The sequence below is a fragment of the Aphelocoma coerulescens genome, chromosome 2 (genome assembly GCF_041296385.1).
Source record: "Aphelocoma coerulescens isolate FSJ_1873_10779 chromosome 2, UR_Acoe_1.0, whole genome shotgun sequence".
Taxonomy (NCBI): Eukaryota; Metazoa; Chordata; class Aves; order Passeriformes; family Corvidae; genus Aphelocoma; species Aphelocoma coerulescens.
The window spans coordinates 23,051,532-23,075,868 of NC_091015.1; the positions used below are offsets into that span (position 1 = coordinate 23,051,532).

The following is a 24,337-nucleotide window of genomic DNA, read 5'->3' on the forward strand; positions in this document are numbered from 1 at the left end:
ATTAGTTTTACAAGACTAATTAAAAACTCTTTGTGCAGCAGCTCTGTATCTTTTCTCTCTGAAGTATCAGACCAAAATTACATAATTGTCTTAATTTTAGCCCAAAAAAAATTTGTCATTTGGAATGAAGGGAGACTTTTCCTTTTCTCAAGGAAGTTATAACTTGGTGAAGTTCTAGTCTTGGAGAAATCACTTTAGTGAGAAGAAATTTTAACCTTTGTAATGCCTGGTTTGTGACAGTAGTGATGGCCTTCATTAGAGCTGACCTGGTATATGATCATTTGGCCAGATGGCACAGTGCAGGAAACATACTTTAAATTTTTAATGTAGAAAAGAAATTGTTAATCTACTGTTACAGTGGATCATAACAAAAAAAAAGAAAAAAAGCCAAACCCCACAAGGTATAGTCACCCAGTATTTCTATAAACAATTTAAGTGAGTTGGATTTCAAGGCACGAAATTGCTCTGGGAAGATGGCAGAGAATAATTTATTGGAGAAGTTTTTGGAGATACTTTGGGTTAGGAGGGAAGACTCCTGATTAAATAGTAATTTCTTGTTTTTTTATATTAACTGTTTTAGGAGGACACATTTTCAAAAATTAGATTAGATTATACGTGCTTGAATAGAATATTACGCTTGTAAAATTGTTTTTATATGAACAGTTCAATTGACAGCAAATTAACATTGTCTATCCTTTAACACATGCAAATGTCATGGAAAAAGTACATTGTAGATTACTTTGATTTGCCTTACAATTTAAGGAGCCTCTTGGGTCTGCTTGCATCACACTTCATAACTTTTCCCTGTAGCCTGAAAGCTGAAACTATTTCTTTTCTTTCCAAGTAAAAGTCAAGTCTCTCATGGGTGAAAACAGAAGCTGAGGCCTCAAACACAACCCCTCACCAACAGTGTAATTTAAAAAAATGTCATATGTATTGGAGTGTATTGAAATTAAAACCAGAAATGTACATGACTGGAGTATCTAAAGCTGCTGTTCTGCTCATTTTGTGCTTTTGAACTAACCACAGCGTATTTTGATAGCTCAAGCAGCAAGTGGCAGTCTTTGGAGCTTGGCAGAGCCATACCTCACAGTAACAAAGAACTGAACTTCTGTGCTTTAGTGTGCCATTAAGGTGCAGTCTCACATTTCAGTGCCTGGGAATTGATTTACTGATTTGATTTTCTGAGACATATGGTGATAATAATAATAACACTGTATAAGCATTATTTAAAAATACAATAATATACTGGTATTGAATCTTTGGAAAGCCAGCACCAGCCAGTGCACGCACAAACTACCATCATTTATTTTAGTTTAGTCTCATCCAATTTTGAACAAATGGAAATCAATACTGCTTGTAGATATCTGTGGCTAGACTGGAGAGAGAAGTGAGTGGCATCGTTGCCAAGAACACACTGTACAATAAAACACAAATGTATGAATTTATGTATGTTCCTCACTTGCCTTCCTTTTTCAAGATCTTTTAGTGCATTGTACAAAGATAGTCTTTTTATAGTTATCACTGTGATGTGTGTGTCCCCTATGTAAAATGCATGTGTTGTTTTCAATGTTAACATAGAACTAGAAAGTGAATGCTTATGAAGTTCAATGCCTTTTTTGATGCTGGCTGATGCATGGAATGATATCATCTTTAAGCCCATTAGAGTCAACAAATGATGTTTTTTCTTTTCAGATATGTGTCACAAAGATGTCTACACGGAACTGCCAGGGAATGGATTCAGTGATCAAACCTCTGGATACAATTCCTGAGGATAAAAAAGTTCGGGTTCAGAGGACACAGAGTAGTTTTGATCCATTTGAGAAACCAACTAATCAAGTGAAGAGGGTTCATTCAGAGAACAACGCTTGCATTAACTTCAAAACTTCATCTGCAGGGAAGGAATCACCTAAAGTCAGGCGGCACTCCAGCCCCAGCTCTGTAAGTGCACAGTCCTGATACCTCCACATGTACCAAATTGTGGAATTAGAGGCACCAGATTAATGTTTTCTTGATTAAGAAGGGATTGTTTACTTGGAAAGAACAAAAAAAAAAGGTCGTAGCTGCTATTAAATGTGTTTTCCATAAATATTTGTAGTGTTATTAATAAAATAAAATCAGAAAATAGAACTTGAAAAAGAATATGAACTATGAAATTCCTTTCAGATACTAGTTAGGGTGTCTTACAGGATTTCTAAGCATTTTCCTCTTCTTATCCTGGTATGTCATTACAGCTGCTGTTATGTTTATGCAGCAAATTTGGCAGAGGATTGCTTATATTTGAAGAGGAATTCTTTCCCATGAAGTTTAAGAAACCACATAAATTGCCTTTTTGATTTTTAGATTTCGGTTTTAGAGAAACAGATCAGATTTGACAGATTTTGTTTACATTTTATAATTCTCTTTTCAAAATCAAGTAGTAAAACTAACATTTATTTCCCTGTCAGAAACTCTGTGAGAGAGAGAGAGGGAAGAGAGAAAAACAACAGAGAAGGGTTTGGGAACACATCATAATAATTTTATTCTCAAGTATTTTGAAATAAAATAGATAAATAAAATGTCATAGCTTTCATGAATAATGCCCAGAACAGAGTTCCCCCAAAAGACCTTCAAAATTATTGAAAAACTATTTTTGTTATGCTTTGGCAAGAAAAATCCATAATAATGTGACCTTTGAGTTGAATAGTACAGATCTAAGTAGAACGGATGTAACACTTCAAATCTTACTTGGTGCGAAACAATTTAAAAGGTTGATTGCCTTTTTTTTCTTTTCTTTCTTTTCTTTGTTTTGCTCTATCTTCTGGACATCTTCTGTCCTCCCTACAGAAGTTTGACTGAAGCCTGTCAGACTTCTAACGAGAAATGACAAGAGATTCATTTTCTGTAGATGAGCTGTGTTTAACCCATGTGAATTTAGCGGGTAAGATGTCACGCCTCCAGGGGACCGTCCTTTTTAGAAAAGGTTACATTTTAAAATGTAACCATCTGTAGCAAAAACAAATTTGCTTTTTCATCATCACTTGGCATTGTATAGCTGCTGCCAAAGATGTCTCTAGTGTATTCCATCTGAGTCCATGACAAGGAGTTTTTACCATAAAACTTTTACAATCATTAAGAATGGATGAATCTATTTGCACTGTGTTTACTTGTTTGTGATGCCTGATTATTTTTTGGCACCACAACTATTAATTTAAATTACCTTTTTTTTTTGAAAATCCTAAATATTTTGTGGTATTAACTCACTCCTCATCTTTGCTGTTCCTCTTAGAAACTATTACTAATTTCTGTTAATGTTTTTGACATTCTTTTGTTAACACTGAAGGGTTTCAGTTGCTTTGCTTCCAGGCTTTTGAAGCAGATGTTTTTGAAACTGTGTTTTTGGCATCTTGTTCTTTTCCAGAGGGCTGGTACTCTACTGCATCTGTACAATCTCCTATGATCCCAGTATTTTCTTATGTAAATGACATTAATGCTTCCTCTACTAGTATGCTGCTGGTTAGAGCCCTAGCTAAACATATGCTTTTGTTTATCTTCATCTATGCTCACTCACACAGACTTGCTGGATACAGGAGGTGCAAAGGAATTTCTTGTAATAGAATTCTCATTTCTCAACTTCCTGTAATTCTCTCTGATTTTTATAGCTCTGTTTGGTGAACTCAGTTCTTCCTTCTGCTTGGAGGCATTGTTAGTAATTTTTGACTTTTCCTTACAAGGAAGAGCACTTGGAATAGTGAAAGTGTTCATGCCCATGAAGAGGGAAGAGCAGTTCACAACAAAATGTAGTGTTAGCCCTCTGCTGATCAGGTCACACCTCGTCCTGCCTGGTAGACCTGAGTTCAGCCATCCAAGGCAGAGATACGATCAAGATGCTTCATTCCCATTCCCAGAACCTGAATACATGGCTTCAGGCAGTAGATGCCCTGATGCACATTTTATTGGGTGATGCCTGTGTGGTTAGTTGCAGAAATGTATCATCCTGTGGTTTTGAATTATACTTGAATTAACAAAAGGTTTAGGGTTTCATCTTTTTTTCTAGCCCTGATGTTGTCTAGCAGATGCCCTTGCTACTTGCTCTTCTGATCATTGCATCTTTTCCTTTCATGTCAGCTGCATATTTTCCCTTACTTAGTTCATACTTGGTTCTCTGAAAATTCTCCTCTGGTACAGGTTATACCAGTCTGAATGAGCATTTCAGTTTCTGTAAATGATCTTGAACATTCTATGATGCCCTCTGGGCCATACGGGCTACAGTTGTGGAGTTATGTTTCAGTTTTGGCTCTGCTTCCTGTAAGCTTTATTTTAAGATATTCTGATAGAGATATGCTACCTTCAATTTGCACTTTCTTTGCTTGATTAGTAGAGGAACTGAATTAGAGATAAGCTTCCATTTAGTCTTTTCCTTTCATCATTTAAAGTCCTCCATAGCCATCAGGTGTGGAAATGATGTCTTACAGAAGGTACATGGCCGAGGCTTGCGGTCTCCATATCACTCACTGCTTCTGCTCAGGTAAAAGTCCTTTATTTGTCTCAGAAAAATAACATTGTTCAAAATGTGACCTGAAAGACTCTGTTTATAATGCCCTGGGGTGTTAGTTTCTGCTTTGATTAATTTCAGCAGCCTTATCACTTCTCTGACAGGTATCAGTTTCAGTGTTTGGTAAAGATCACAAAATACTCTGCAGGTGGTATGTTGCCCATTTTGTGTTGTCTGTACCTTTGAAATGCTCTGCACTTTTTGGTGAGAAAGATGAAACACACACAGAGGTTTTGGGAAGCTGGAGCTCCATGATCCTCCCACAGACTGTCACTTGGAAAATAAATCTCTTACTTTTGGACATGATTTATTTTTCTGCAGTTAATGTTGCACCTTTTTGTGACCTGGTAGAATTCCTCTGTAGTTGATTAGTGCAGTAGTGTACAGACAGAATTTAGCACTTTTGTTTGTTTGTTCTTATATGACAAGCTTAGTTTTTGCACTTAGAATCCTTCCACCTTTTCCCCTTACTCTGAACATAAGAAAATGTCTATGAGAGTGATTTCCAAACTGCTGAAGCTGATTGAAATTGTATGTTATTGTGGTATGAATTTTCCAGCAGAAGAGAATTATTCCTTTATCACATCAGAGTAGTGGATAATTTGGAGGTATGAAGGAGGTGTTTGCCTGTGTGTTGCCTGTCAGCCACTGTTAGAAGGAAATTCGGCTTGACAAACCTTTTCTCTGATCAATCCCAACACAAGTGTGTGTATATACATATATACATTATATACATATGGCTATAGTTGTGTGTACTTATCCATCTCTCTCCCTCTCTGTCTATATCTGTCTCTCTAAAAATCTCATGCTGAGTCCTTTGTCTACCAAGGCAAGAAAATGCTTTTCTTTTCTCCATAAATGAAGAAAAGGTAATACTACAAAGTAATCTGGACAAAATAAAAAAATCACAACTGAAAAACAAATACATGCCACTCTTCCCCAAACAGCTGGTTTTAAAAGATGGTTTGACTGTAATTATATGAAAATTTTGAGATCCATGCTCTTTAGACACATGATCAAACTCTCCAGTTCAAGGGAAAGTTTTGGTGTATTCAGAGTACACATTTTATACACTAAAATAGTACTTTTGCACCATATGTAAAAAGAATATTGCAAGCTGTATAAACTAGCCATCTGCTCAAGATTTAGTTATGTAGTGATACACATCAGTTTGTTCTCCTTGAATAGCTTAAGCTCCCTGGTGGTGAATTTAAATGTCATGCTAAGGTATATGGTCCTACCTGTCAGTTACTTTTTAAAAACAAAATAAAGTAAAACACTAACATTCTGCTAACTCAGATAAATGTAAAAAACCCAAACATTCAAATAAAAATAATTGGATAAGAAATTCTTTACTGCATTCACTCTGCACTCTTTTTGGGAGAGCGGCCTTTCTTCAGTTTCTGTAACTTTAATTAATTTTTAGTCCTGGTACAAGCAACTTTCCTCCAAAAACTACAAGCAAAAAGGCATGAATCCTGTAATGATCCTACTGATCCTGTTAGCACTTTGCAAATCAGTTGTGTAAGAAATCTAGCTCTAAAATAAACACTAATGTCAGGATTTTTTCCGAAAGAAAGGCATCATTTCTGTCTGCCCAAATAAACACTTGCTGTGCCATTCTTGCCTCTTTTCCTCTCCAGGTGTATGCAACCTTCTCCAATTAGGAAACTGTTAATTACTAGGGTAACTGCATCTTTCCTGCTTGATATGTTTTATGGAGGTAAGATAATTTCAGAGTTCAGTGTAGAGAGTGGAATTTTCTTTACTGGTACAAAGGAAGTGTTAATAATCATTAACCTGAGGGATGGATGCTCTCTAGATGAAAAGGCAGATAAAATGTGGCAGTTGAGCCAGCTCCTGTGCTCTAATAGCCTGGAAAACAAGTGAACGGCTTTAAAAACTGCGTCCAGCCCCGTCACAGAGAGCTCATGGTTGCTTCTGCCCAGGTTGCTCTTAATTTATGGCTATGTGTTAAAGGGTTAGGAAGATGCAAGCAACAGAATGGGATCAGAGGAGGGGAGAACAAAGACTGAGGCTTGGTTTGAATTCTTGAACATCTTTGTATCCCTTGAACATTGCCCTAGAAAACAGTCTGTCTTTCAAGGTATGGTCAAATTGGCCTATTCTTGTAAGTTGGATACAACTGGCAATTAGTGTAAAAATTGCCTATGGTTTTGTGAAGGAAGGTTTATTCTTGTGCCAAAGAAGACAAAAAATGGTTAAAAAATAATTATTATCTTTCATTCTTCTGGTTTAATCTCAGTTGAGCTTCTTGGCCTACCTTTTACTTTTAATTTTTTCTAGCACTGAATTTATTATTCACTTCTAATTTTCTTTAATTTACAGAGGTACTGTGAGAATGATGTTTTTCTCTTAATGATAGTTTTATATTGAAGTTTCGTATCCTGCAGTTAAAAAAAAGGGTCTATTTAAAACTGAGACTCGGGAGCGTGACGGTTAAGTGTGACATTCACAAGCTGTTCTGCAGTTATGAAAAATGCATGAGAACATAACCCACACAGCTTCTATAGGAATAGTCAGGTGATTTTCAGTGTAATTTTCCATTAAAGCTTTCTTTATTACACAGATTTTGAAAAATTCTGAGAAATAGAGGTATTCATGTGGCAGTGTAGTGCAAGGATTCATACTGCTAGTTCTTGGTTAAGCCTATTATCTGTCCTACAGGCTGTATCAATGAAATGGCCATTTGAAACTACGTGGTCAGAAAAGACAGTTTCTTCTCATTTCTTTTTTTCTCTGTTATTTTTAATACTCTCATGTCAATTTGAAATACTAGCTTCTTCTATTTCTGTACTCAACATTTTGGCATACTCTTTCTATCCTTGTTACTATGATCTGTATTTCCTTAACCAGAGGGGAAAAAATATCTAATCTCGGTTACTGCAAGCCATGCTGCTAAAAATGCTCACTCCCCATGCTCAGTGGTGCTCTTAGACTAAACTAGCACTAGGAAAAATGTAGGCTGATAATAAGAAAGCTACCTAATGAAAACTATTTTCAAGGAAAGTGAAACATGAAGGCAAACAAGTAAAATTCCCAGTGAGTTTCCTGAAGGGAAAGATCTGCACTGTTCTACGCTCCAGTTGCCAATGTCCTCTTGGGGATAACATGATCTACCACAACTTACGCTGACTTTCACAGTGACTTGGGACTATATTCTTTAGAGGCATGAGGACCTTTACTCCCTTTTGTCTCAGTAATTCATTTGGCTTGCCCATTTGAGTTCTATGAAAGATTTCTCTGGAGCGTGGAAGTTCACTTTGCAGTGAGTTTTCCAGTTGTATCAATTTCTTGCTGACTGGTGGTTTACTGCCTATTTAACTTTTTTGCTGTTAGATAGTTCAATCTTGGTCACATATGCATCTAGGTGTTTGGGTTTTTTTCTTAGCTTTGTAAGCTGGGGGGTTTTTTTGCAGCAAATGCAGAGCTCTAATGTGTAGCAACAGGCTTTGTTATGCCTAGTTAGTCCCAATGGTGTTTAGTACATAGAGGGGTTTTCAAGCACTGGAACAGGCTGCCCAGGGAAGTGGTTGAGTCACAATTCCTGGAGGTATCTGAAAGATGTATAGGTGTGGTGCTTGGGGGCATATGTGGTGGGCTTGGAAGTGCTAGGATTAGGGTTGGACTTGGTGATCTTTAAAACCTTTTCAAACCTAAATAATTCTGTGATTCGCTGTTAGTGTTTTAGAGGGTTAAAAAGCAGTAAGAAGGAGCAAGAGAAATGGAAAAATAGTAGCTATAGAAGTATTGTAAGGTTAGATCTTCAAAAAGAAGCTTGGAAAAAGCTTTTATCAAGATACATGTGTTCAGCTTAAACCAGTACTCCTCCACTGAGAAATGTTGTTTGGGTCAAATTGGGGATTGCATCAGTTATGTAAAATACAGGGGAATTTTTTGTGAGTCTGCTGCTTGTGCTGTCTGTCAGTGGCTGATGTAAGCACTGTACATCTGATGTGCTCTGGATATGTCTCACTCACTGTGTGTATTTCAGTCAACAACATCCCAGGCATCGTAAGGGACTGCCGTGATTTAACAAACACAAATCTCTGTGTAAATGTATTCTCATATATTTTACCAGAATGAATAAAATACTTTGGAAGAAGAAATTGTACTTAAAAGTGAATTTTCTGTGTTTGATTTTAATATTAGCATTTACTGAAAAAGATGCCAACCTCGCTGTAACAAGGCATAGTTTTTAAACAGAAATGGTTGAAAAGGATAAACTAATGTGGAGAAACCTGAATAATGAAATTCATGAAGCTGAAAAAATGCCCAGATGAATGAGGGACTTTAATAATAAAGGAAAGTAGGCTGAAATGGTTATAGTTTTCAGCAGTCTTGTGGAACTTCACATTATTTAAATTCCTTCCATAGCCGTTTATTTTGATTCCTTTAAGCTTGAAACTTAAGTTTTGAAAAGTTTCTTATTTTTGCATTATTTCAGTCAGTCTTCACCTCCTTTATTTTATTATTTATATTATCCAGAAATAAAAGGAAATGTAAGAAGCATCTGAACTTCTTAATATATAGGCAATTTGTAATTAGAAGTTTGAATTAATGTATAAGATTTCATTTTAAAAAACTGAGAAAATGTTAAGGAAATGGTTAATCTGTCCCTTCATTTTCTAAAGTAAATGCATATGCTGAGTGTTTTGGTGTTTCATTAAGAAGTATCATGCAAATTATATATATTTATATATATATATTCTTTTGCCTCAGAATTTATTTAAATTTTTTGGGTAAAATCCTCTGAAGTTCTTTTCTACACCACATGCCTTCAAAAATTGTAAGCCTTTAAAGATTACAAATGCCAGGAAAACCAATGTCAATTTTCGCAAAGGGAGATGTAATGGTGGAGAACCTGGGCAATCCAATCCAGTGGTGCAGCTGGAGGAGAGCTGAGCTCCACTGCAGAGGTGCTGTCACCTGCAAAGGGGAGGGTGTCTGCCCAATGGTTTTACTGCACACAGGGCAGGGCTAGCTCAAGTGTTGGGTTTGGGCTATTTCTAGGCTCGTATCCAGCTTGAGCAGGCACAGGACAGGGTGTGGGGGCTGTGTGGGGAGGGTGGCAGGTCAGCCTTGCTTGCTGCAGAGCTGAGCCCACTCTTGTACCCTCAGGAATGAACTGTCCTCCTGATCCAGCCAATGTCAGCTTTTAGAGTTTTGCCCGTTCTTGATGAGGATGCAGCAACTTCCAGGAGGAGAATGAGTCAAAAGTCATGACTTTCAGTCTGTGCTTCTGGCAGCTGGATGACAGAGAAATGAGCTTGAGGTTGTAGAAATAATTATTGTTGCTGATTTACTGTGTGGTAATGGATTAAAGGCATCCTGTTTCCTCTTAAGATCTTAAGGCTTTACAAGTTGTTGAGACCTTTAGATTATGGTTTCCAGAGGTAGAGAATAAAAGTAAATCTCAGCGTGAAAATAAGAATGGATGTGAAACACATGTATAAACTCTGTCCTTTTTCTGTCTTGCTATGAGAAGCCAACAGTGAACTATTCACTGTTAACTAGGGCAGCATTTCCACTCTAGACAAAGCTAGTCACTGTGTGTTCATTGCAGCTTGCAATTTGGGAAATACTTTTTGCTCCCTCTTCATTAGTGCAAGACATTTTAACATCTAATCGCTTTTTTTCTGAAGTTTTTATAATGTTGCATTAGTCCATAATTGGATAGTTAAATGAGAAGGCTACTTGAATAAATGTTTTAGTCACCTCTATTAGTGACATCTGTAATAAAACTGTGATTTAAAAAATCCTAAAATTTGTTTTTAACCAGGCAGAATGCCTTTTTAAGCACAGATTGGAAACCAAGAATATTACTGCCTTATCTATAATGAAGTGCTCCAAATAATGTAGCAGGAAAAAGATCTGAGAGTTTTGAACTGACAAGTTTGTGTAAGTCTATTAATACTTAGGAACTGGATAGAAAAATAATAGGCTGTTCTTTTTATTGGAGAGAGGAAAAAGGGCTCAATTTTGCAAACAAATACATGTATGTCTTTATACCATTCGATAGAAAGCTGGAATGTTAATATCAAAAAAGGTGTATAGTTGCCAAAGTGCCAGAATTTTTGCATAGAACAAATGAAGAATAGTTGAATAAAGAAAATGTTTGCATTTTCTGGCTAATGGTTAATTGGGTGTGGTGGACAAGTATGAGGCACCAAGTCAGCTTACCTAGGATGCCCCTGTCTGTTTAAATAGAAGCAATTTTTAGGGTCAGTTGATTTAAAACTTTCAACCATGGTTTTACAAAAATTTACACACAGATGTGCCCTGTCCTGTAACATTTGTTTCCTTTCAAAAAACTGATACATGAATACTTTTTGTAAATCAGACATAGGATCCTGAATGTGAGGGTACCATGTGTGCAGCTGCACATGGCTCATCCCAGTTGAATTCAACCCTGCACATGCTGGGTTTGCTTGTCTGCTTTTCTTTGTAGTGTTTAACAGGAGTACTATCAAATCAGTCACTGTGTGTGATTTGATTATTAGTGCTGACCCTCCAGACTTTCTCAATGATCTTTTCGTTGTGATATCTGAGCACTGCAGTCTAAAAGATATGTAGGTTATGTTGAGGGCAGCTGCAGGTCATTTTTTTGCAGTGTCCATCTGGTCTTGGAGGAAATATAAAATGCCTTTTCCTTCCAGACAACTGGAAGATGGGGAACTGTGGGAAAATAGGATGCACTTCAAAAAAGTCAAACATTTTCTCAGAATTTCAGTGGAAAGTTTTAATATCAGGTGAATTTCTGTGTTTGCAGCGTTGAGTTGTACTCTGTTAGGACTGTGTAAAAGGGGGCAAGTATCAGTCTGTCACAAAGGCCAGCTGAGCTATCTGGCCCTTTGAGCAAGAATCATTGCTTAGCTTGGTGCAGTTTTAGACTCCTCACTTAGGCTGAAAATATTAAGGATACAGGACTTTTATCAGCTGTGTAAAATGTACACACCATTAAAATATGGTGTGATTATATCCACAGTCTGAAGACTGTAATCATAATTCAGAGATGACATCATTAAAGATGCTTTCCTGTTGCATTTTGACCCCTCTCTGAACAATGGTTCATTTACTGGGACAGGGACTACTTAGAGCAATGTTTCTGGATGGGCTTTAGCCTAAAAAAATAAGAAAGAAAAAAATGATTAAACAGCTCTATTAGTTCTGATTTTCAGTTCAGTTCAGATTAAGGCTGCTGTTTAGATCTCTAAACATAGATAAGATGCTTTAGTTGTTAATGATCTTTTTCTCTCTATGAAGTGATAGATGTGAAAAATAAACCAGAACCATCTCCTTGATTAACAACAAAATCTTTTTGGTAGATCCAGTGATGTAAGTGTATGGTTGATATTAGCAGCTACCACCTAGGTTGCTGAATGATATTTTATTTGAGTAAATAGTAATTTTTTCCCCTATTAATTATTTTTTTGTTGTTGGCTGCTGAAAACAGGCACATCCATAAGTCTTGATAATGATGTTTGGTCTCTAAAGGCTGAATCAAAGCAGTTAATGTTATGAGTGCAATACATGCTGAAAGATCATCTTTTTTGTTTTGTTTAGCCTACAAGCCCTAAGTTTGGAAAAGCAGACTCATATGAAAAACTGGAAAAACTAGGGGAAGGGTCCTATGCTACAGTATACAAAGGAAAAAGCAAGTAAGTGGTGTTTTCTTTTCATTTAATTTTGTGTGTAAATGAAGATAAGCAGAAAGTATCAACTAATATTGCTGAACACGTACATAGATCCCTGTGAATCAAAGTGCTACTGACTGCCATGTGCTCTGGTGAAAGAGGCTGAGACCATATTGCACAGGCAACATATTGCCTTCACATTAGAACACGATGATGTCCTTGTTAATCTGATGTTTTGTTTGCACTTTAATGTTGTACTACTTTCTTGGTATCCATACCAAATTAATTTCTAGGGGTAAAAGCAAAATATACTGTCAAGTAGAGTTTTGTGATGGTCTGAGAGCAATGCTGAATATATGTGATAAGTTGTTAATCTTTTGTTTATCATTATTATAAAACTTTAATAAAACAACATGAAGGGAATGAATGGAACTTTGGACTACTCTAGGTTTAGTTTGTTTACAAGAGTTTATTTACAATCATTGCTCCTACTCTACCTCAAAATAATCTACTCTATACATGTCAAATATGTTTTCAGCCACTTTAATGTCATTTGTTACAGCTTTTTTATCCCCAAATGCCCTAAGTCCTTCTATATTGCATAAAATAGCTCAGTAAACATGCTTAAAATGTTCTTCTTCAGCCAGTGCTTACATTGAGACTTACCTATTGTGAAGCAGTGTCTTGTGCCATTTCACATATTTAATCAACTTTTCATAATCAGATTTCCAACAATTATAAAGCAGTTTTGAAAGAAGGATTTGGTACATGTGATATCTTTATTATATCTTGACTTTGGCCAGTCAGTGATATGAAGCGACTGTGCCATTCCAGCAGAGAATATCACAATGGTCATGGGACAGAATAACTACTGAAACATTTCCAGGATCATTAACTTGGTTAGGTACTGAAAATTATCTTTTTTCACTGAATATTTGTAATAAATCAGAATGAGAGTTTCCTCATCTCTCAGTAGCTTAGGTATTGATGAGCGTAATGACAGCTGATAGGAATAAAAACATGTTCTAAATGCAGAAAAAATATTCACACTTATGTCATGCCACTGCAGGTATTGGCTTTCACTGGCAGCTTTCTTCAAGGAAATGCTATTACATTGTGTTGTTAATGGCTCAGTTATGCATTACCATAAATTCCAGACATTATACACGTGTAAGCTTTTTATTGGGGTCTATGTAATATGAGAAAACAGTATAGATTTCAGCTTGTGCCTTATTGCTAAAACCCTTTAGCAAAATCACAGTGAGTATCTGATGACAGTCAGCCCATATGTCTCGGCTTTCAGTGAGACTGAGCTAAGGCAACAGAGTCATTGGATGTCCTGTCAGTCAGTGGAACAGACTGAAATTTAGAAAAAAATCAAAACCCTTCCCTGAAGCTATTGCATTAATAGTGACTTGTGAACATGTTATGAAATGTAGATTGGTCAGAAATATTCATTTTAGTAGAGTTGCCTGCAAATCTGAAAGAAATACTTCAATGATTTTAATGGTACTTGTATAGTAAATTGAAATTACTGGGCACACTGCGTTCTCTATCATAAATAGCTCACTCTGAATAAGTAGTGAGAGTCATAACAATTATGTACAGCTTTGTCCTGTTGCTTTGTAACATCTTCAAGGTCTTTAAAATGTGTTTTTAAAAAAAATATGTGTTACTAGAGTGTGGATAAGAATTCACATGCAGAGACCATTTCTACTGTTATAGTAGTATTCTTTCACCTGTTTGAATTTGACTTATTTTTTTTCCCCACTGAGAATTGAATAATTTCCATATTATCCTGCACTATCCAGATTCAGCACATCCAGTCGAGGCTTCTGTTTCTTGAACTAGAGAGACAGTTCAATTACTTCACAGCAGGAAGAGGTTGTACTTTTGTGAACTTGGGAAACACTACAGGTGTTATCTGCTATTTCAAAAGGACTTGTTTGTTGAGGTAATGTAGCCCTGTTACCTCTTCTGTCCCTGTGAGAAGTTGAGGGAATCTCTGACCTCGGTAGTATCCCCAAAGAAGAAAGTGCATCACTGCTGTGATATACTCTGTGGGGAATATAAGTAGACAGGCGTGGGGCAAATGGATGGGCCAACACTGGCTCTGGTCCATCCCTGGAGGTATTTAAAAGATGTGCAAGTGTGGCACTTAGGGACAGGTTTTAGTGGTGGGCTTGACTGTTTTGGGTTAGTGGTTGGACTCAATGATAGAGGTCTTTTCCAGCCTAAACAATTCCATGATTCTATGGCTGGGACCTGAACCTGGCTGCTGCTTTTCAGGCAGGTTTACTCTGACTGTTTATAGTTTTATCTTAAAATGATACAGGGATAGATAGAGATTTTTTTTTCTCATGTGGGTACATAGGGTGAGACTGTGATATGCATCACTGTGTTCCTCTACCTGCAGACTCAGTGGGAATACAAATGAGCAAGAGGGGTCTGGTTATTTTGGTATATGCCCAGTTTGACTGCTGAAGGATTAAACTCTCATGGCACAATGCAGAATGAAGACATGTGATGGAAAAGCTGGAGCTGGTAATACGTAACAAGTGGATTTTGGCTTGGTTTTTTAGTTTTGCCAAAATGTTTCTGAGATGCGTCCTTAACGGTAGTTGAAGATGGAAAAATTAAGATTGTATTGAGCTGAATGATGCTTTGTACTCTGAATTATTTTGCTCAATATTTGTCACCAGCCGCATGTGGCAACTAGTAGTGTTTGTGGTTTTTTTATGCGTTTCCTGAGAGACATTTCAGCTTTTAAAATTATTTCCCCTGCTGATCATAATGATGGAATAAAACATTCTTAATCTTGTCATACTATTTGGAGAGTCTGAAAGATACATACTTGCCTGAAAAGACACTAAATCAGCCATTCCCTTCCTAAAATTTAACGTAATATGTGCAGTAACTTGCTTTCAGGGCAATCCTGGCTTTTTACACCTTGGAGCAGGAGAAATGGTACCAAGCCCTTGTCTTCCTATAAAACCCATTGCTTTTCTATACTTTTGAGCATCTGTGGTAGTATTCCAGGAAAACGAAATGAAATGGGCTCATTCCTTTTACTGGATGATGGATTTCTCTTTTTGTTGTCAGATAAAAATGAAACCCTGGGGTGAAGAAGCAGCAGAGTGAACAAGACTTTGTTATTGAGGAAAGCGAAGCAGTATTCACTTAGGCTGGGATTTTTTGTTTATAGGAAAAACAACCAAGCAGTCATTTCTTTCTGGCTGACAGTTGCATCAATAGGCAAATCTATTTGATTTCATGTGTTGCACATCAGACATGTATAATGAAACTCATCTTGGCATATTCATTTTCTACTTTCATTCAGGCTAGATTCTCATATTTTACTTAGTTGTATAAAATCCCAAGAGGCTTCTTACTGCATGAAATTCTGGTGATTTTGAAAGGATTTATTTTAATGTAAAATTTTGGAGAAGTGGGCCAAGTAATTTGCTGATAACAGTATAAAAAAGGATGCAAGGTCCACTGACTCTGATTAACAGCTTGGACATTTGCATACAGTAGGTGCAAAGCAATGGGTGCCCTTTGAATTCCTGTACCTTGTCACTGTGTGGTTGAGCTGAGGAAGTGCTGTCTGTCTGCATATTGACGTGTGTCTTCCTGCTGCTGTTGACCCTCTTCCCTCTTGACCTTTATTATAAATTTACCTGAACATACAGCAGTGGGATCTGGCTTGATCTGTGGCACATAAATGTTGATGTGAGTTGTGAGTCTGGAGATGAAGCTGGTGACAGCACAAGGGAGCTGCTGCCAACCAGAGCCCCTTGCAAAGCAGCGTGGAGGCCTTGCGTTCCCCCACTGGGAAGTCTGCATATTGCACTTAAAGGAAAAACCTGTGCTTTTGGCAATATTTTGAGTTGGCGTGCTTTCCATCCTCTCCCACTGTGTTCAGTTGCCCTTCAAGGCAAAGAATTAAAAAAGATTGCCTCAGTTAAAGTGATGTGATCTGTGGCTGCTGCTTGCACAGCATGTGTCTGTGTTTTGAGAGGCACGTCAGTGTATCTCCACTGTGCTCTCGATCTGCTTCTTGAATGCCCATGTGTTTTCTTACCCTACCTTTACTTTTTTGGGCACCTTTACCGAATTTCATGTTCTCATACTATTACAAAAATGTGTAGAATTTGTAACAGCTCAAGAGCTCAAGACATTTTTGCCTAATTTCCCTATCACAAAATTACATCATTTCAGTTTATCCTTAGTAAAATACTAGTTCTAATGAATTCTGGTCCCTATCCTTTTAAACTATTAATATGAGAAATCAGTAGAGCACAGAGCAGAGCACAGAGCCGAGCACAGTAAAATCTGGTGCTGCCAACAAGAGCTCAAAGGCTGCAGAGATAGGGCAGTCCTTCAGCCAAGGCACCTCTCCCATTTCAGTTCAAAATCTGAATTTTTTGTTTTCAAGGAGACTCCAACTTGTGCCCAAAGATAAAATGTATTTTTTCAGGGAGTCTGGGCATTCAACATTTATCTCCATCAAAGGCAGTACCTTTTACTATTCACCTTAAAAATCAGTAGGGAGTTCATGGTGCAAAGTAGAGAGAAATCATGCTCAGTGAGGCATCATGTTCTTCATTGGCCATGGTTTCCATGCTGTGTTATTCTTGAGGCAGCAGGGAATCTTTGAATAATCAGTGAGAACTTCATCTGTTTGTTACTGGCCTGACGTATTGCAGTGTGTGTTATGAATATAGGTGACCATCGTATTTCATAAATATGTGTGTGGATGGCTGCTCACAAGAAAAGGGATGGTTTGTGTATTTTGATTTTTATATTTATGATGCTGAAACCTTCACTGAGGATGACTGACAGGACTAATTGTTGTTCTGACTTTTGTTTTTGAAGTTGCAGAATTTATTTTACTTGACATGAAACCTCCCTGACTCTTGGATTGTCTTTTGTGTTCAATCTGTTGCAAATGCCATAAGCTTCCGATGGTCAATCTGCCATTTTTTAGTTATTCCCCAAGCTTTACTCCATGCCCATGTGAGGTGGTGTGTTCACAGGCTCCCTGATAAGTTTCATGTACAACAGTCCAGTTCACAGGAACATTTTTCTTCATGGTATGGCCAATTAATTTAGACTGATACTTCAAAATTACTCTGATTCATGTTGCCATAATGACCTAAAATTCCTTAACCTTTTCTTTATTTCTTGAAAATAGTGTGAAATTAGTGTTCTACAAATGAAACTCTTTTCATCTGAGGATAACAGATGGCTGGAAAAGGAATACATATTCATGGGTTATGAAAAGGCACTTTATGGTTACCAACTAGGCTTTCTTTTTTTTCCCCCTCATTTTCCAACTGATTTTCTTAACTGATTTTTGTAGGCAAGTCATGACATGGGATTATAAAGTATGTACATAAACGCTTCTAAAAAATCTCTAGCATTGCAACTCTTTAATAAAAATAAGAACTTCAAGTTGAACTAAATAGAAAACTAATAACAACTAGATGTTCAGCTAAAATGCCAAGTGGTGGAAAAAATTATTAAAGTAGAGTAAGTACTAAAATAAGTTACTAGGATTCTAACTAGAAGATGAATCATTGACCATATTGATCACTTTCTGAGTGAATTTCTCAGCATTTAAAAGAAAGATTGGGAAAATTTTTCTCTGTAGTTGAATATATAAAAAGAACATTACACTATATATGCTGTTCTTCACCCTGCAAAACAGTTTAAGGAGGTGACTTAGTATTATTATCTCGCATAGCAGGAGACAAAACTGAAGAAAGTAAGTCTATTAAATTACTTATCAAGTATTGCCCTGGAAAACTTGGTAGAAAAACTAGACTAGAACACAGTTATATTACATATATGTGGTGGAGTTACTGGATAGTACCTTATTGGCCATATATGCATGATTGGAATGGTAGGGAAAATGCTGAAGTAATTTGCCAGCTGCTGTTGTGCACCAATGCATTTTCCAGTTAGCTGAGCAGTGGCATCTCTAGAAGATCCCCTGTGACTGTCAGTGTGTGCAGTTGTAAGAGGCTGCATTACTTATAAGGGATATCTCTATGTTTGTCTTCAAGTTCTCTTTATATAAGCATCAGTGGGGCCTGGAGAGATGTGAGGTGTGTGGAGGAGGAGGGTGCTCTACATTGCTTTCCCTGTTGGCCATCCCAGGTGATTCCTTCTGGCAGGCATAGGTCAGGTCCAGGCCCTGTGCTTAGGTGAGCTGCTGAGTAGTTTGAGCTGATGTGGGCTGGGGGGTAGGGATAAGGGACCTGGAGGTAAACTCTTACCTGCTCCTGTTCAAGTGACACACTGTTTGTATGAGACTGCCTTGAGTCCTGAGTTCCAGTGACAGCACTAATTAATAATTTAAATCCTTCATCTCTCATGAAACTCTTTGATCTTATGTTTTTTCAGCCCTAATAAATGTCAGCATTATGAATTATCTGTAATCCACTGGTTTCTACTTAAACAAGGTAACTTTTGTCTAGGATGAGGTTAAAGGTGGTGGGATTCAAAAAGAGAAATTCAGGGCATGTGTTAGTCCCTTGAGAATTTACATTATAGGGCTTTAGCAGGACTGGGAGTGGCTTTTGTAAACTAGAAACATAAGTCCTTTTTAGTAAGAAAAATATAATATAAACCATGTTTACATTGAACTGTCTTTTATGATAATGATTAAAAGAAGTGCTTCCTTCAATGTGGAATTACTTATTCGTTGGTAGAATAATCAGAGGTGACTAATTCTACAGTGAATGTGCCTCTGTCAGGTTTCTTCAAAGGAAATTTCTGGCAGAGCCTGATTTCATTAGGCCCTCACAGTTTGTTAGGAGTTTTAGGTGTCTGTTCATGACATTAATATCACTGTAGAGTAGATCTAATCAGATATTCTTGAGGTTTGATCATCAAACTTTGAGCTTTTCCTGTAAATATATTTTTAAAAATTGAAAGTTACTTTCCTTCATAAGAATTAGTTTCTTGAAATTTTTATCACATATTAAAGCATCATCTCAATACCATCTACTGATTTTTCTTTACAGAAGTGTTCCCAAGCTTAGCACTTGCTCACATTATGAGCACAGCCTCAACTCCAGCCAGTGGTAAAACTCAGTATTAAATAAAGAGATTGAAATCAGAATTGGCAGATTTTATGTTAATTGACTCTTTTAAATGTGTATATTTAGAACATTTATTTCGTCTAAATATATCTGAAGAACTTGAGAAAATAGTGGTGTTATACTCTTTTGTTCTCTATGTGGCATCATCAGCATTATCCCCAGTGAAGCCAATTAACTCATCAGTTACTTTATATTCATCAGTATTATATGTTCTTAATGATGCATTAAAGCATTAAATAATTTCCAATCTTCTCTACTTTCTCATAAATAGTCATTTTTTATAAATGTATTTATTTTGGTAGTGTTGATATATGCTGGTTTAGAAAATGCAGAATGACACATTATGTTAGCATTTTTTGTAATATCTGGCTTATTTGTATTTTTTATAATATGTAGACTTTTACTTTACACTGCATAAAGCAATTTGGGCTAATTTGTCTTTTGCCTACTTTGCATATATAATCAGAAATTTATTAGAAGAGATTATATAATGTTAAAGTGCTGAATTTCCATAAATCAGAAAACTGTTCATCAGCTGCGGCTGTTTTGCCTAGAGTAAAGTAGTTTTGTGTGATAATTAGAGAGACTTTAGGACTTCTGTACTTTCTCTGAAGGTTTCTAGATGAGAAAATGAGTTAGTTTAGAAGGGAGGATGGCTTCAAAAATAGGAATTCTTTAGTCAATATTGTCCTTAATGGAAACTAATGAGGCAGTTGACACGATGGGCATAAGATGATAAGTGTAATCCTTGACCCAGTGAAGTGTATTGTTTTGAGATGTGAAACTGTTTGCTTTGGACAGTGAGTAATAGAGGTGGTTTAATGAATCCTGGATGTTAAAAGAGTCAACACTGTTGCCTTTTCACTGTCTAAGAGGCAGTCTGCTTGTCAGTTTTTCTACTTGTATTTGGAAGTAATGAAAATACTGAGCATGCTTTGAAAGTTGGGGAAGATAAATGTGAAATAATATCTGGGAGGAGTTCTGCTAACCTTATCTGATCACTTCTGAAGTCTGCAAAGACAAGTATTGATAGGTTGCAGATGTAATTTTATCCAGGTTTCCTTTTTTCAGTGTTTCTAAGGAAATTGCCATATTATTTTGACATGGCATCACAAGTTTCAGGGTGTATTTTCAAGACATAGCTGGCTTGATCCCATGACACATTGCTTCTCAAAAGGCAGACCCAGTTCTTACGTATTTTCTAGTGTTTTTTTCTTTTTTTCATGCCTTTATAATTTTTTAAAAATATTATTTAATTCTTTTTGAAAGGGCCAGTCTTCTCTTATTTAAGCTCTCTAAGCAGTCTCATTGTAAAGTCCAGCAGAAATGAGAGCAAATACAAGGCAGTGGCAGGCATGTGTGGCAAGGATTTAGCAGGAGAAACCTATACCCTGAGGCAGCCCTTAGCTCATCTCTTCAGCATCATCTAACTGCATCCTGAGATTGCATCAGTGGGAGGATAATTAAAGGATGTGAATATACACCCTATCTCTTTAATTGATACTTCATAATTTCTCACATCTCCAGTTTTATATGCTTCTGTTTATAGAAAATTAAATGAAAAAAAAAAGATTTTAATGACTGAGTAGTAAATGAGAATAAGGAGGCTGTTGTATTACGGAAATTATAGATTGATACATTGGAGATAAATTATATTAAGGAGGAGAATGAAATCCCAGAGGAACATTACTTGAGATTAGTTTGATTATTTTGATAGTACTAAGAGTTGCCATGATGTCTATCAAGATAATGACAGGTACCAATGACAAAGGGGCAATGATAACTAAAGAGCACAGCTCACCTACTGTGTTTACTTGTGAGTTCTTTGAAATTAGTGCCACACTATTGCTGTTTGTGTTATTTATCACTCTTCATGAATCAATGGAATGTAGAACTTCAGATTAAAAAGAATATAAACTACACAATGCTGCATGTTATTTGTCTTTCTCTCTCAAGAGACCCCACATCCCTGTTTCCTTAATACCTCTTTGATTTGCTTTTTTCCACTGTATTTTGCATTGCCTTCTCCCAACACAGCATCTGTTCTGTTCTTTATCTGCAAAATGATCTTGCTTTTCTTACTTAAATTTCTCCTGCAGTTATTTCATCTGTTGCAAAATATTCAAGTTATCCAGATATCTAAGTAATATGTATATGATAGGTAGGGTGGTGTATTGACAGAGGAATTGAAAACTACACATGTATAAGAACTGCATGTCTGTCATCAGTCCTTCTGCTTTTAATATGGTGCATTCTCCTGTCTAAGCATGACACATGAAATTACTTGAGGCAAGGCTTATCTTTTGCTGATGCCATAAGTCATGTTTAAGTCCAAATAAAAAAATATGTAAGGTAATTATAAGGAGAAATCCAGGAGAGTTAAGCTGATAGTTTTCTTTCAACAGTGACTAGTGGCCTGAGACTTGAACTGGTGACAGCCTGAAATATTATGAATAATTGGAAGGTGATGAGTAAACCATCCTTTGATAACCAGGGTTTCTTAACTTGCTCAGAGTCATTGTGCCATGTTCAGTATACGGCTAATGAGTTTTTGGTAATTATAAAAGAAGAATAATCAGAAGAAACAAGACAGTAGCCATCCGTCACTGGACTCATATAACTGCAAAAATTAAAAGCCTGAGGGGGAAGATGAATGCAGAGTTGGTGGTTGTCCATATCATCTTGCTTTGAAATTTTAATGCATCTTCTAGGGCCATCCCTCTTGTAGTTCAGTAGAGAATTGCCTCCATGACTACAGGAGTGTAGAGGCTCCAATGCGTCCTCGAGCTTTGTGACTGTAAAGGCTAATTTAGCTTTTACAGAAATAAATCTCAATAATTATAATTATAATTATAATAATACCCCTGTATTATGCCTTTTTGGTAGTTTATCCTCACCATTGCTTGTCATACATGGGGAGTCTGTTAAAGTCTCATAGTATGAGTTTGTTCTTGAAGACGGTAATGAACATCAGCTTAGTTCAGTTTTTGGGAGATTTTATTTGATAAACTGAACCTACTGGATTTTTTGCAAGGCCTGGAATGTAATTCATGTGTGGTGAAATTTTGAATGCTAAAAGTGAAACAAGCCAAATAGATTTTATACTAAAATGACCTTTTTAAAAGGTTTGTCTCTTGGAGCACAAAATATTTTTAAACTTATAAATGAGAGTTATTATAATCTAAAAGTAGCCTGGGCCATGTAGTTAAGAATATGCCTCAGGAACAGTCCTGCCCTAGCAGGAAATGGCCAGAGTGACCTAAAAATTATTTCATTACTCAAACTTTGTACCTTTTTGAAGGCTATAATAATGTGTGTCATGCAGTGGGAAGGCGGTAATCAGTGTAAATCTGGACATAATGCAAGTGAAGGGGTTGATGAAAATCATATGCCTTTTTGTTTGAACAGTCTGATCAAATAATGAACAGATATTGTATAACCAAATTTTACAATGTGATAGTTCTTAACAAAGCTTCAGTAACAAAGCTGTGGTAGAAAGGAAACTGACTCACAGAAAACTGAGATCATTTCTTGGATTGCATCTGAGTGTGAAAATATAAAGTTGGTATTATGGAAGCTATGAAGTGTTTCTTACAGTGCTATAAATGAATCACTGGCATTGACAGGAAGAAATTGAATAAGTACATGATAGGAAACAAGTTTTATAATGAGAAATACTGTTTCTGCTATAATTTTGGTTTTTCTAAATTTTTCCTTCCCCTCCCCTCTTTCCCTTTCAGGGTAAATGGAAAGCTGGTGGCATTGAAGGTGATTAGGTTACAAGAAGAGGAAGGAACCCCATTTACTGCAATCAGGGAAGGTATGCACTCACATTTAGTGATTATATATGCGGGGTTTTTTGTAATTACATTGCACTTCTTATTTCTGTGCTATGCTACAGTGAATAGCTTGAGAATTCAAATTACATGGTTACGTTCTCAGTAGGAAGAAACTTTGGTCCTTCAAAAACAAAGCCTCTGGTGTGGGAGTTCTTGTTAGAGAATGCAGCTCCACCTGTGCTTTGGCTCCTGTTCGATTTACTATACAAACGAGAGCACGTTTAAGGTGGGTGTGAGAAGTCACTCTGGAAGATGAGGGAGCTGTGTAAGATGCGCTTCTTGCCCGCAGGCAGCACCTAGGATGAAGAGAGATGTAATTTTTCATATATATGCAGCATGAAGCATTGACAAGCATTTCTTGATAAAGGCAATCAAAAGATCAGGCAGCAAAACTACAGGCACCTTAGAAGCTGTGTGTAGTTTGCAACTAGCTTTTGTTTGTTTCTCCTTCCCCACGGACTGTAAGTTGCGCAGCTTGGGAATGATTCTTATCTAGCGCGCTTGGAGATGCCTGTTAAGCTTTCTGCTTCACTCCTTTATCCTTCCTTGTCAGCCTCTCCTGGTCCCTACTGATGACTGCTTTATCTGAGTCTGTGTCAAACTCCTTTGCAGAATTTGCTGGATATGCCTTCTCTATGTGGGCCTTCTCTCCTAGAAGGTACTAAAAATGAGCCTTGGTAGAGAAATAATAAACAATTTACCATCACACCACTTATTCAGACTCAGCTGCAATTGGTAATGAACTAAAGAGATGAAACTGTTACGACTTTAAGGGACCATTTAAAATTGTACTATCAGCATAATTCCCAGGGTGAGATGGGCCAGGGAGGTACCAGAACATCAGCCCTCACAGGGTCCACAGTTGGCCCTGCATGTAAGGTGTGTGACAGCCCCAGACACAGCAGCTGTAGCTCCCTTGTGCTTTACTCCTGCCTGTGTTCCTGCTGCCTTCTGTATGCTGTATGTCTGTTTGTACAATGAGCCCATTCTGGAGTGGGCTGGGCAAAAAAACCCCTTGTTTCATGTGATTGACATTTTGAAGTTAGAAGTCTCTAAACTACTGTGGATTTCCATCCCAAGACTGTGCATTTTAAAGGTGGCTCTTTCACAAAGGAGGGAAAACCGTGGGTGGCCAATTTATGAAGGAATTTCCTCAGTTCCTCTGTACTGCTTCATCTGAGTAACAATTATTGA

At 37.0% G+C, this 24,337-nt stretch overlaps 1 protein-coding gene across 4 annotated transcripts in view; it reads left to right on the plus strand.

Moving 5' to 3' along the window:
* CDK14 (cyclin dependent kinase 14) overlaps window positions 1-24,337 on the plus strand; it is a 334,987-nt gene that overhangs the window by 95,968 nt on the left and 214,682 nt on the right. For all 4 annotated transcript variants that reach the window (XM_069006789.1, XM_069006790.1, XM_069006792.1 and 1 more), the window contains 3 exons: window positions 1,696-1,941; window positions 12,122-12,216; window positions 23,045-23,124. In XM_069006789.1, the coding sequence (XP_068862890.1) occupies window positions 1,696-1,941; window positions 12,122-12,216; window positions 23,045-23,124 (421 nt within the window). The remainder of the gene's footprint in view (window positions 1-1,695; window positions 1,942-12,121; window positions 12,217-23,044; window positions 23,125-24,337) is intronic.